Source organism: Struthio camelus, chromosome 3, assembly GCF_040807025.1.
Source record: "Struthio camelus isolate bStrCam1 chromosome 3, bStrCam1.hap1, whole genome shotgun sequence".
Taxonomy (NCBI): Eukaryota; Metazoa; Chordata; class Aves; order Struthioniformes; family Struthionidae; genus Struthio; species Struthio camelus.
This window is the reverse complement of record NC_090944.1, coordinates 107975257-107989635: the sequence shown is the minus strand read 5'-3', so window position 1 is coordinate 107989635 and position 14379 is coordinate 107975257. Positions and strand designations below refer to the sequence as shown.

The window sequence follows — 14379 nt, the reverse complement described above, 5'->3', positions numbered from 1 at the left end:
ACACACATCATTATCACCTGAGATACCCAAACAGGAACAAATCATTCTTTTTTAAAAACCTGTCATGTGATCATAATAAAGCATCCCTGAGGGAGCTCCTAGAAAAATACCTCCTACAGTGGTGTAGTTATTATGTATCAAGAATATACATATCCCTACCTCCAAACTGGTAAGTCTTAATGGAGAGTAACTAACATGATTTACTTCTGTAGGACATCTATATGAAAGACAGTACAAAGCTAAGTGGTATTTTCAGAAGTGTTTTGGTAACATAAGCTAGGCAAAATTAGGGGAGATTTTTTTTTTTTAGGTTACTGGCTATTCTTGGAAATAAAAGAAACAAGCTTTCAGGAACAAAAGCCTCTTTCGGGTACTTCTTCAAATCAGCTCCATGGCATTTATTATTCTACATAAGGTCTGCTTAGTACCCTGTAAACTTGGCTTGCTGCCAGACAGGAACATGTTAAATTCAGCATGACGCTTGATACCTGTAACCTTCCCCACCATCGTTTCTTGAGATAATGTAATCCTACAGGCTCCACTAACTATATCCTTGCATGAGGACTAGGATCTTGAAATATGCATGCACTCTATCCGGGAACCTTTACTAAAGAAAAATTTACAACAGGATATCTGAAGCACCAGCACTCTGAGTTTAGGAGCTAATTTGCCTTTGACAGTCACCATGGAGCCCTTAACTCACAGCAAGAGATTTGCAGCTACGTTCCTCCTGTAAAACTGCCTTCTTCTGCGGGGCCCTTCAGGCATCCGTGCTAGCCCAGCCAGGTGCTGCCAGGCTGCGGAGTCCCTTGTGGCTGACGGGATCCAGCCAGACAGTCACAAAGCAGATGTTTTAGTGAGGTGGCCGGATACAGGAGATCCTGTAGTTCTCCAAGACTCTAGCCTCCAACCCAGGTTAACCACACTCGGTCACAGCAGCAGCTACCATCTCCGTTTTACAGGGCATTGCACAAACAAAGCAGGCAGTAGAAACAAGGATGTCTTGGAGCCCCCTGTAATTTGTTGCTGGAGGCAACTGCCTAGTTTGCTTGCGTCTGGGCTCTAGTCCTCTCTTCCTTCCCGTTTCCCATTCCTTTCCTCTCTCTCCTCCTGCCCACAGCCAGGAAGAAGGGAGTTCATGCAGGGCTGATGCAATTGCCCAGCTCAGCCCACACTCTGCACAACACCTTTGCTCTCTGGGCCCTGCCCGAGTCGCAGACCTGCCGTCTCAGCTAGGCATTTGTGCTGACCTGTGAAGATCAGTCAGCCAAGGAGCAAGAGGTAGTGCAAGGAAGCATCCCAGACCTCTACCCAGGAGAGTAATTAACGCTACAACTAATAACCAGCAAGGAGATTACAGACATCAGGAACTACCGAAGCAAGAGGGAGAGTTTTAAGGTTCCAGAAAGGTAAATCCACAAATAAAACTGGATTAATCAATTAAAATTCTGTGTCTGAATCTCTTTTCTGTCTTTGACCCAAAAGTACACAACCAAGCTCCTTCTGCCTTGGCTTGAACTCTTGCAGCATGAACGATGAATCATTAAAATGGCAGCTGCACAAAATGAGAAAGCAGTGGGCTCAGAGACAGTGAAAAGACAGACTAGTATTTCTAAATGCTCTAAAAATTAACATGTAGATACACATGTATACACAGGGAAAGGTGTGTGGTGGTCTGAAATACTAGAACCTTTTCCCTTTAAGGAGAAAGTTTCCCAAGAAGACCTTGCAGCTTTTTGTGAGCAACAGCGAGAGCAGTACATAAGTCATCTTCAAACCTCATGATCAGCCTTGGGCAGCTAATGCTTTTCTCTGCATACAGTTCCTGGAGGCTTGCTATAGAAAGGATTGTCACCAGATTCACAAACGCCCGAGGAACCTGCCAAGAGAACAAGCAAAGCCAGGGCTGGCATCAGGAGCACCGAGTGGCATCTTTGCCCTTCCACCGCCATGGCAGACTTCAGATCGGTGCCAATATAACAGGCCTGCTGACTGAAACAGCTTGTGTTATTTACGACAGACATGTTTGAAGTAATTTCTCAATACTTGATCCCACACAGTTAAAATACTAAATTACAGCCCCTGCCTATGTGGGCTAGTTCCATTTCAAACACTGATGGCCGGTCATCTGAAAATGATGATTTCAGAAAGATACCAATGTGTTGTTATAGGTGTTTCTCAGCGTGGCTCAGATACTTGCTGACTCTGAGTGGTCTCATCATCAACTTTAGCCTCATCCAGAGTATCAGAATATCACTCTGAATGATCAGAAAAGCGTTATTTTGCAGTATAACGAATGAGCGATGCATTTTCCGGTTCTTGAACAGCATGTTTGTTCAAATTTGCTACAGTATTTTTTATGCTACTTGTCTGCAGCGCATCAGCTAGAACTCCTCACATCCTTGTTCTTTCTGTAACATGCTTCTTCCAGCCCTCCCTGTCTCTCAGAGATTTTCCTGTGTGCAAACACCTCTGCATACAGCAGCGCTGCACAGATGAGAGCGAGGAACTGAATTCTCAACCAATAACCACCGACTGCTTTACAAACAGAACGTGATCCCCTCCCACCCCACATTACTAGAAACGTTTGTTTTACCTCTCTGTGAAGCATGTCCAAAGCAATTTGTATATTATATGTGTAGTTTTCAGGAGAATAGCGTATCTGTGGAAACAACAGGGTTGAATTTCTGTCAGTCAGTTTGTTCAAGCAGGCACAACAGCGGCTAGCTGGAGTCTCTCACTGCAGCACTTGCACTTCTCACTCTTGGGTCAAGAGTAATAGTGTCCTAAGTATAACTGGCATGTCTCTGCTCTTCTTCAGCTACCGTCACAGCTGCCTCGCTCATAAGAAAAGACGTGGCAGCACTGAATAGCACGGAGGGAGCAAATTTAGGGGGAACTAGCAAGCATCACAACATCCTCCATCCCCAAGCTGGCTTAGGTCAGCCTTGGAAACACAGCTAACACCTCACCCAGAGGGACTGTCATAGAGACAGACCAGCCTGTGTAAATGCAAGTGTGTTTGTGGTGCATGGAATATTAGCAATATGCCTCCTCTGCGCTCCTTTCCTCCCAGGAATAACTGGCAAAGCTGTATCCTGTGCAGAGATGTACCAAAGAAACTTAGAGGCATATCTGGAAATGAGATCAGTTTGTATACTTGCCTCATCTTGACAAAATTTCCCTGTTCAATCTGAGTGGTTTGAACAGTCCAATTTCATTATCCCCAGCAATTTGACTTCTATTTCTTCATATGAGGAGCAAAGAACATGCTCCACAGTCGAACAGACTTCAGTATTAGAAGCGTCTTTTCTTTCCTCATCTTCAGCCTTAATTCTCCTTGATCTAGTTTCACGCAGAAGTTCCTTGCGAGCCTCATTGGCCTACTTTACAAAGTAAAACAGTCTGGGTCCCTTATTTCCTAAACCACAGCTCGCCCAGAGCATTGTGGTTGGCACTAGTTGTAGCTGCGTAACATAAAAGCAGCTTGCTTCATTCTGATCTTTGAATGCAGGCATGACATCTCCCTGCCATTTATCTTTATGTGCAACAGCCTTTTTTTTTTTTTTTTGTCTGAGTCAGGAGCAGAAGGTAGGAATAGTTAATTTGCTCATTCATTGTTTCAGAACCATCTCATTGTGCTTCTTTGTTGTTTTTCCCTTATCTGAAACTAATCATGCGGAGCAAGAAGTATGTGCTCTACCGCTTTTAAGTAGGTAAAACAATAAGGTCTCATCACTATGTGAGAGGCCTACCACAGTGTTTCATCTCCTCTCTAATCACACAAAACAAAGGTTACCTGAAGGTTTAATAGCATCAGCACCAGCTGCTGGCAGAACCACCCCACAGCACTGAAGCCAGTAACAGAGCACTAAGAGAGACGCTAGACACGTGAGTGTGCACAGGGCCAAGCAAGAGGGCTTAACCTTGGCAATATCTTTTATCTACAGGTGATAAAGCAGCTAGATCAACGGAAAGTTATCTTAGTTAATAGCAAGGCAAAGTAGCCACAGTTATGTAGTTTACAGGGGTCCTGAAGATATTGCTGTGTTTATCATAACAGGTTGAACAACCTGAAGGTCACAGAGCAATCACATACCATTACTCTACCTTATTTTGGTCTAGTGTCCCTACCCAGCTGTGTTCTGCCCTCTCACACACTGTGGTGCAGACAGACCCAGCGCCCAGGCCAGCCCGGCCCGTCTCACGCTGCATGCGACTGAGGACTTACTGGATCCCTGCAGTATCCACATAGGTCATTTCCTCCTATGAAGAGTGTTACAAGCTTCCAGTCAGTCTGGAAATGTATTCTCTGCACATATTAAAAAAAAAAAAAAAAAAAAAAAAAAAAAAAGGAATGAAAGTTGTGAAGGGAAAAAAATAATAATGAAGATGGCCAGACAACATACTAAAGAGAAATTTAACATTTCTCTGGTGGCCTGGCTATAGTTTTCTAGGTGTATTCCCAGCAAAACGAATTTACGGTCATGACCGTGAGGAGAAACTATGCCGACGCAAATAAGTTCACAATTGTTGCTTTACAATTTCAATAGTACCACACAAAACTTGAGAAAACTATTGCGCAAGCTCCATCTGTACATCTCGCTTAGTAATAGCTTATGTATACACTGACTGACTCCTCTGGCAATTCTGGGAATACATCTTCACTGCAAAAAAGGTGGCATATGTTTTACTGTGTAATAAATAATGCAGCTGTCCTGCTGGAAAATCCTGGAGGACAAAATATTTTGGCTTTATTATGAGACACACTGCGAAGAAGAAAGGGGCAGTTTCGACTGTAACAAACAATATTGGCAAAAATTAGAGCACTTTCTCTGGAAGGATTTTGCAAAGGCACAGCTAATGCATAGTAATTATGCCACAGTAAACACATACCTTCTTAGCTGTGAAGAAAGGCTCAGATATGCTTAGTACTATGTACCTGCTGTGGCACTCAGTATCTTAACACTTGAACGTCAGTGCCCAACACCACTAGGAAAAGCAGCAACAGAACATCAGCCTCAAGTGAGTTAAAAGCATCTAACTTCTAAGGCAGAATATGATATATCCCAGCTGGTAAAACCCCCCCTGCCTGGTGGTTTGATCTCAAAACTTACTTATGCACATTAAAATAGTCTGATGGGAGAATTTTCCTCCTGCTCTAAATAGGTGTTTTAGGAAGAGGATAAAGAAGCTCTAAAATCAAAGATATGTCATCTCTAATATGAACATCCCTTCTAGTTAATTACTCAAGAGAAAAAGCATTTGCACTTGTTTTTCATGTGATATTTCCAAGCCAATAAATATGACAGAATACTGCTTAGAAACCTGGAACGAAAATCATCCAATTGCTTAGTTGTTAACTGCTTATCCCTTTTAATCTCATTTCAGATACAGCCACAAGAGTGAAATCTCGTTTACAAGAAAGTGCACTGAAAAGGAAGGTGCTGCAAATGTTTTTGCCAACATGCTTTCACCAGGACATTTATCTTAAACATGCACACATAGTTATCGTGAAAGCTTTTTGGCTGCTTTCCAAATGCACAATCAGCAAGCCAAAATAACGTCATGCAACTTAGGTCACTGATGACTTAGCATAATTGCCAATTTACAAATAGCAAACACTCAAAGCAGTAGCTGAGGTGAAAAATCTGCAAGCAGTCCTCAGCCCGATATATGCTTTACAGACCATTAATCAAATGACTCCCAACAACGAACGTGTCAGTCAGAAAATCAGCTTTACAAACTTTGCTAAGTTATATTTCTGATTGAATGTGCATATAATCCTTAGACGTAAGCCACTGACCAAATCTGAGACTCAGATTGCATCCAGCGCACCCAAACTCCTCTGAGAAGAGGCTTAGAAAGCCCATTCTGAAGCTCATGACTCAACAGGAGGGTCTCCTCCACACTTTCATCTGACCTGTCCTCCACGCAGTAAACGACTGGGTGAACTTTACCATCGACCCGTGTTAAATCACTGTCTTATTTATGATTGAACTTTGTTAAATCGCTATCTTACCTCAATAAAACGTATTGCTGCTTCTCTCTTGCAAATGAAGTGCATCACTCCTCACTCATCCGCAACAAATCAAAAGAAATTGAAAGAAAACAAGCCCTTTCCTCACTTCATATATTCACACCATATCTACAGTTTGGAAAGCTTGTCCTCAACAGCCTAGTGCCTATCTTCACAGGCTAGCAAAAACATGTGCTTGCAAGGTAATTAATAGCACCACAGTAACATGCTAGCAGACAAAAGGTTCTGTAGTCTTAAAGGGCGAGGTGGCTTGGGAGGAGAGGCTATAGCACTGAACGTACCAGTTATCTTGCAGTAAAAACGATAGTGAGATTACAGTTAGCTGGGTTTCATAGCAAGATAACTATCACATGCTTGTACAAACGTAGCTAACACAAAGCTCTAGCTGATCGTGTGCTGAGGCACACTCTGCACTGAGGAATATGCCATTGCACGCTGCTGGGCCCCTAGCTTTGTTCAGCACGTACTCTTGGCCTGCTGTGCTGTTAGAAACTAATGGCATCACTTAACTTCATCCTCCTAAAGAAATTTGTGACATGTTAAACTCACAGAATCATTCTTCATTCGGTCCACCAGTCTTCTAACCTGTGCAGGGACATCCCTGAACATAAAAAAAGAAAAAAAAATGAAGGAATCCTGCACAGATAGCAGGGAAAAGAGGAAAGCTGATGTATGGGCACCCTTCAAATAAGGGCTAAACAACCTAGGAAACTCCAGTTTTTGTTGTTTGCTGGATGATGGACTTGATTACTGAAAGAAGGCCCATCAGTATTACTGCACTCCTGCCAACGTTTAAGGTTCGGGCCATTTGCAGTTGAAACTAAACCTTAAAGAAAAGTCAGCTTTCTATTAAAAATAAAAGAATTTTCCTCTTACTCCGCACGACTGCCTGCCACAGCTTGGTTGAAGGCAGCATTTTCTGTAGTCTCCTTTCCAGTGCCAGTGGAATATCCTCTCAAGGAAGGATTGAATTCACGAAGAATATCTGCAGAAAAGAGTACCCTGAAAGGTTGCTTGCTTCAGCAGGTAACAAAGGATGTTATAAAGATTATACCTTAATAAAAGAGCAACTTTATTAAAAATAAACCTCTATACACACTAAAGATGGAGATTTGTCATGATACTACTATTATCTTGCCTTCAGGTTGCTCAATTGCATGAATTCAAACGTTTGTGACTTAGCATGACCATCTTAGCTAGCAACGTCGTTTTGCGTAGTAAGCAAGGCTAAGCAACCCTGGACCCAGGAGGACGCTCTCATGCTCTCTCACATTAACTGTAGAAGGGTTGAAATAAAATCCTTTAGTCTGATCTCCGCAGATTTATTAACCTCGAAGACCTAGATTCCCTTCCAGATCTTAGGTTGTAAACAAGCCTTATGAACATCCCAGATCCAGTAACGCCCCGACCTTTAAAGCGTGTAAAAGTGGGTAAAATCTGGTCGTGTTTTAGGAAGGAGTAGAATCACGTTACAGCTTTCCCATATAGTCAAAATAGTTAATTTAGGCTATGATCTAAGGTGTTTGATTCATCTACCCCAAACCCAGTTTGGGCAGAATTACAACCAGCAGAAACAGCCAAAACCCTTAGAAATTACAAAATACATTGTTAAAGTCATGCACAACAAACTGCAATCTGGCTGGTAAGCAACTTTTACTCAGCAGTCAACATTGAATAAAGAGGGATTGGTTCTGCCATGCTGCAGATTGCAAGTCTTCCTTCTTGTCTTTTCTATAAATTAATAAACAGCTCCACGTATCTATCAGGTTTACAGAAGAAGGCACTTACTTGTTAGTGTTGTGACTGTGCTTATGTTTTCATTTCCTCCAACACTGTTAAAAGGAAATAAGCAAGAAAAAAATATTCCAAAATATGATGGACTTCTTAAGGTAATGGACTAAGTAAGAGAGCTCCCCCTTATGGTGTTTCTGGATACAAACAAATATACAGAGAGACACCCCCCCCCCCCCCAAGATATTATTTAGTAAAGAGAACAAGTCAAAGCAAGCTGTTTGTGTGCATATCAATGGGGTCACAAACTTAGAGACTATCATAACCATCATATTAAAAACCTTGCACAGTAACTGCTCATTCTATTCTCTCATATGCTTTAGCATATATTAAATGTAGCAGAAAGAAGTAAGAATTTTAAAAAGTCAGATAACTTCCATCATTTTTGCTAATGTTATCCCCATTAAAATCTTTATTACTTCCATTTGTAGTTAATAAATCCATTCTATCTGCCACAAGTTCTAAAGGTAGATGTTTTACCTTACCCGATAAGAACAGTCAGCACCTTCTTCCCAACCCCACTCAGTTGGCAGACTACTACTAGACTGGCAAAATTCACTATTTGTCTGTATGTTCTTTATCATTCTTTGTATTATAAAGTAATGCTATTGTAACTGTTTTTCCACAAGTGTCAGTGGAATACTATTAAAGACCAAGGTATAAAGAGCTGGATTTATCTCTTTAATATCCCTTTAACTTAAAATAGAACAGTTTGAAGTACTTTAGTGCCTGTTTAAACCTCTCTACAGCTGCAGTGTCTCACTAAGTAAGAAACAATGGTCGGAAAAGTCAGTCTGACAACAAAGTGTTAAATCATACAGTTGCAGAAAAATAAATGCACATGATTGTCTGTCTTCAGTATGGCTTTTTGGCCTGTATAATAAAATGCTGCATAAGTAAAAGTCTACTAACCAATAACTGCTGAGCTGTTCCACATGATGCAAGTAAAACTGGGAGAGGGTCAAGAAACTAGAGACTGTGTAGGAAATAGCAGCAAAAACGATCCCATTCTGGACCATTTGAATAAGACAGATGGACAACACGGGCCATACTTGGAAAAGAAAAGCTATAGAAAAGGCAGGAACAGAAGTACTGAATGCAAAAGTGGTGCAACTGCACTGAGATCTAGAAATCCCCTTTGCAACGGCTACAGAGATGAGAGGAGAAAGAGGCCACCTTAACAAAGACCCCATTTCACCCATTTATCCAGGCTTGTACCAGCCGTGCTACACCTTCCTCTAAATGGCTGCTAGTTTCAACATTTTCTTTACCACAAATAAAGGCACAAGCAGGTGCCTCCATGCTTGGTGTGAAGTCAAACTCACTCTCCACAAGTCTAGATTTGTTACATGAACAAGCAAGCCTATCATGAACTAAAAAAAAACGGAGATTTTTCACCCCATAAAACAAAGGGATTCTGGTTGGGGGGAATTCTGGGGACTCACCTCCAGGAAATACCTCTGTACTGAGTGATGACATCCAGAACATTATGGGGTTTTGATCCTGCCCCATTACCTGCCTACAAGCAGAAGAGAAGTGGAGTTCACCTTCAGAAAATAAGGCTTGCTACAGTAACTAGCTCTCTGACTGATCATAGCAAAAATCATTTAAAGGGATGTTAATGAGGCAAGCTACAAAATTTTCCCAAAGTATACCAGATCTCTGTTCTCAGGAGGATCAAGGCCTAAGGGTATTTCAACTCTGCTCCAGTGATTTATCCTCTTCTATCAATTTCTTGATTAGATCAAGTGGCAGAAAAGTGGCTGAGAAAGTTCAAAACGTTCAAATACTTCTAAATTTACATAAGGAATAAATAAGATAGCAGTGTCCTGAATGTATAGTTTATTATAATATCCCTTGCGTTATAAAGCAGTAATTTTCCCTCTTCCCACTCCCAATTTCCCTGAAAAAAAGGAGATTACAAGGATTTAATGTAGCAATTATTATAGAACGTAAGGAAACATGAAACACGATACGAGCAGTGAAACAATCACTGATTGGAGAATCACAGCCAGTCTAGGAGTAACCATTATAGATAGCCTAGGAACAGCTCTAAAAAAATTCTCTAGGTAAGTTACACTTAACACACTTGATGATCGATTGCAATTTGACTCAAATATTTAGTTAGTATAAATGGACATGGCTTTATAGAATGGTAATATATCTATATACGTTAGCTGCAGAGTTTGTTCTTTCTGTTTATGCTGCTTACTAATAGGTTCAAAGGCAAATACCTAGGGAGCTGTCTAGAATCAATAATGAAAATCAACTGTTGCAAGTTCACTCTAGCAGGGTGTTTTTGCTGCTATACAATCTAATCTTGCAATTCTTCCTTGTGCAGCACTCTTGTGGACTTTAAATGGGAACTGTACACACTAGACTCATGAACTGATTAGTCAAGGTGGAGTATAGAAAAGAATGCATGAAAAATGTGTTTGGCCCAAGAGGGTAGAACTGTATGTATTTACTCTTTCTGATTAAAATTCAGAACTGCTTTTTTATTACTTGCTTAAGTGACAGTTGTTCAGCAATTTTTACTTACCGTGAGTGAATCTCCCAGGGCAGCAATCACCTGAATATCTGCTGGTCTCAAATTATGAACTTCGGGGGGGAAAAAAAAAAGTGGTATAAAGGAGGGAGGAAAGAAAGGAAATTTCAAATTGCAGTGCATATCAGAACCTTTCCTTAGGATAGGCAAAAAGCATTGCAGGAAATGTATTTTAATATTCATGATCACATCAACTTAGAATGACAGATACTGACAGTCATCAGAACAGAGATGATCCTTTGTACCATAGCTGCGCATTAGCTATAGTGACAAGGGAGGCAGCGGGATTTCACTCTCATACTTACGCTTACTCAAACTTGTTTTAGCCTGTGGAAATAGCTAAAATGCAGGCACAGCTGCAGTAACCGTGCAGCATGGAATTTTTAAGACCATTGTAGCTTCTAAGAGAAGACACAAATGCATCTGGGGCAAGATTCCCCATGGCTTTTTGCTCCCCAGACTGAACTAACAAGAGTCCCAAATCCCTACTCCATACTTTGCCCAATAGATAAATATCTTTATTTAATTGGCCATTAAGAATCACATTTCAAATTAAGCTTCACTTCAGAGAAAGTATGTAAAAACATCCTATTTATAAACAAGGCCACCTGAGGGAACTTGGGACCAGTCAGAGTGGGAGTTCCTGAGGACAGATCCCGAATTGCATGGAGGCCATGTTTTCTAAGAAGAAAAACAGTATGCTTTGAGATCACTAGCTGGAGGAGCTGGGGTCATATGCAGCTTTACTGCTTCTGCACGCAGTTCAGCTGAGGTATCCAGCTCCCTCCTGTCTTTTCCACTGTCACTTTTTTGTTCATATATGCATGATGCAGTTGCATAAGCTTTCACCATCCTTGAAGACGACTGGACTCCTGCTATAAAACTCTTCAGGTTGCTCAAAAAAGCATTTCAAAGACACAATAAATAGAATGCACTGCTAATAACAGGAAAAAAAAAGTGCATCCTTCCTAACTAAAACCAGCCCTTGTTTCCCTTCTATCATCTGTTGAAGCGGTTCTACAATACAATTGCATAATGATGTACCTGACATTGGGACCGTATCGGAGGGACCACGGCCAGAACAGGGAATACTTGTTCCATAGCTCCTTTCCTAGGAAGGCAGGCAGTGCAAGACTTGATATTATTAGACCGTTTATGCTCTAGTTTGTGATAAACCATTTATGCTTCAGAGCATTAGATACATGAATTTTCCGTGTATTTTTTATGCATCTACCCAACTCCAACTTTCCCCAGGCCATGCCTACAAGCGCCTTTTTTGAGGTGGGCGCGGGCTTAATCTACTAAGAAACCGCACAGCCATATTACTGCCACACTGCCCTGCCTGTCAGAAGGGCTAGTTATTTCAGATGCCGTGTCACACTATACCCAACCGCATCACTTCTTGCGTGCCTGTACTCTGAGCTTGTTGAGTTCGTATCTTCCTCCTAATGACTTTATGAACATCCCTGGATTATCCCAGCATCAAACTGCCTTTGCCAGCAGGCTGTTTACCTGCCTTCTCTGCGTGCAGCCCCACGTGCCTCGGCAACTGGGCTTATTTCCAGGAAAGCCCTGGGCTTACATGCACTCTGGTCTCTCTGTGCGCTCCAAGCGCTACTGTTCGTGAAGATTGACAGCAGTATGCCAACGTGAGTGGACCGTGGCATGAGACCCAAGGACATGCACTTGCTTCAGATCTCTCCATGGCAGTCAGGTAGGTTAATTTGCCTGAGGAGAAGACTCTTTGCTATCTTGCCCCACTGCTCCAGTTTGTCTTTGTTTATCTTCCCCCCAAAACAGTGCTGCTTCTTATCACCTTACATCACAGGTATGACTAAAAAAATCAGATGAGTTGTCCCATACACAGGTCTATATCATAACAAAACAGATAGTTATTTTAAAATGAGTAGAGAAGTGTACAGTGCCATTCCAATGACATATATGCCATTTTGAGTGCAGATACAGTCTAGACACCATATCTAGGGGCAAGAAGATGATAATGCTTCATCTCCATGCATTATCACCTCCCCTCTGCAGTTCTTTGAGCAGAATTTGGTGCCTCCAAAATCACAATACCTCATGACTGAAAAAGCATGCTTTTTATCTCTCAACAGCTGCAATTACCTTGTGAAAAACTAAAAAGAAAAATCCTTTGTTCTTCTGTTTTACTAATGGGTAAGCCAGATTAAATCAGATCTCCACAGTGGTGTCATGTTTTCTCCACAGCAGGACTAACGGTCCCTGTTCTCACTATCTTCTTATCACAGGGAAGTTAACATTGTTATCCAGAAGTTTAAAAAAAAAAAAAAAGGGCTCTTAGCCATGAAGACAAGACTTTAGACGGACTGAAGACATCTGATTTGATTCACACCCTACAAAATCCATCAAGAAAGTGTGCCATTATGTGCCTGACTATTTAGTAACTTGTAAGCATGGAAATAAAGAGTTAGGGCTCTGCGTTGTTTTCCCTGGTAACGCTGTTTAACTAAACTACAACACACTTCCACCCACCTTCCCAACTCCCTGAAATGTACTTAGGCCATATGCTACAAACAGGCTTACTATACCTGAGATGTTTCTTTGGTGTTTGATGTCACTGGGAAAGATGAGTAGTTACTATTCTTATACGTGAACAAATACGGATTTTCCTGCAGAGGTAAGAGTATTTTTTACTAACAGTAGTGGAAATACACTCAGCTGATGCTGAAGTCTTCTAGATCAGTTTTCCAAGAGAATACAATCTATATAGCATTAATTTTTCAATGAACATTTCACTAATGAAGTAAACCAGGTTAAACCCAAAGATTAAGTACTGGTAATCCCTAGACATAACACTACCTCTTGCCTGAAACGTAACATCAAACAAAAGAGACAAATCAGTTTCTGTAATGCTTTAATTGCTGTTCAGTGAAGGTTTCGGATGCCAGTAATATTTTATCACTCTCAAATTACTGAAATCAATGTTTAGAAGCACAAAAGCTCCAGAGCCTGTTGCTTGAACCTCAGAGATGTTCAGACCCTGAAGACAGTACTGCTCTATTAACAGCTACTAGGACTAAAATAGTCAAATCTTACAGAAGACAGAGTCAAGTGATAGACAGCAAAAGTTATATAAAATACGTGGACTGAATTTTATCGTTGAAACTGATTTTGTATTGATAATGCCTCTCTGGTATTCACAGTTAATGAATTCAGATTAGCTGACCATCTTTTGAATCAAAAAAAAAATATCCGACACGGTAAGAGGATTTAACTAAAAACTTTTTCAGAAGTTCTGTTTTCAAAATTTTGTCTTTATAAGATAAAGTGTCTGCATCAGTGAACTTTAGGAATGCTAAATTTTCAGCAGTGGGAAAGTACACATTCCCAAGAACTTCAGAATAAGGCAACAGTATATGAAAACCTGGAAATTCTGTAAAGAGTAAATAAAGTCTCAAAGTGATAAGGAAGTCCCTTTACCTGAGATGGACACAGGACCTGAAGCATTTTTGTGAAATCATAAGGCTTCTTCTGTCCGACTGGCTCCATCTGGAAAAGGACAAAACACAAAAATTTTTACACGTGCTATGAGGGGGAAGGAAGGGAGAGCAGCAGTAATTCAAAGGCTTTAGTGCCTTGAGTTTTCCATCAGATTCATATACTTTAGAAACTTGTTTTGCTTATGATTAATGTTAATCTGTGCATAACACGCCACATGCATATCTACAAAATAAGGAAGTGAAAACAAGGCCTCTCACATGATCTGACCATCACTCCTTCATCATTAAAGCAGCCATCGACACTAACTCTGCTCTCTGACAATGCTGGCCCGTAAGTTCCTCCCATCAGGCACTGGTTTTAGACCACATAAATAATAACTTGATTGCTAGCAGTCAAATTATCAGCTCAACCACAGTAACTACAGATATCCTCTAGAGGAGCACAGCTTAAACCATCTCCATGATTAGTTTTTACCCTCTTATGGGATGTAGTTTAAACTCTGCTGGGATTAACAGGCCAG

The 14379-nt window shown here is 41.0% G+C and overlaps 1 protein-coding gene across 1 annotated transcript in view; it reads right to left on the bottom strand.

Annotated features, from left to right (window-relative positions):
• The window catches only part of PLB1 (phospholipase B1), an 82727-nt gene that overhangs the window by 44139 nt on the left and 24209 nt on the right, over positions 1–14379 (bottom strand). The window contains exons 15-25 of the mRNA XM_068939593.1: positions 13839–13907; positions 12947–13027; positions 11424–11490; positions 10374–10432; positions 9277–9350; positions 7829–7872; positions 6917–7025; positions 6590–6641; positions 4232–4312; positions 2597–2662; positions 1779–1879 (exon numbers count right to left, since the gene is read on the bottom strand). Of these exons, the coding sequence (XP_068795694.1) occupies positions 1779–1879; positions 2597–2662; positions 4232–4312; positions 6590–6641; positions 6917–7025; positions 7829–7872; positions 9277–9350; positions 10374–10432; positions 11424–11490; positions 12947–13027; positions 13839–13907 (803 nt within the window). The remainder of the gene's footprint in view (positions 1–1778; positions 1880–2596; positions 2663–4231; positions 4313–6589; positions 6642–6916; positions 7026–7828; positions 7873–9276; positions 9351–10373; positions 10433–11423; positions 11491–12946; positions 13028–13838; positions 13908–14379) is intronic.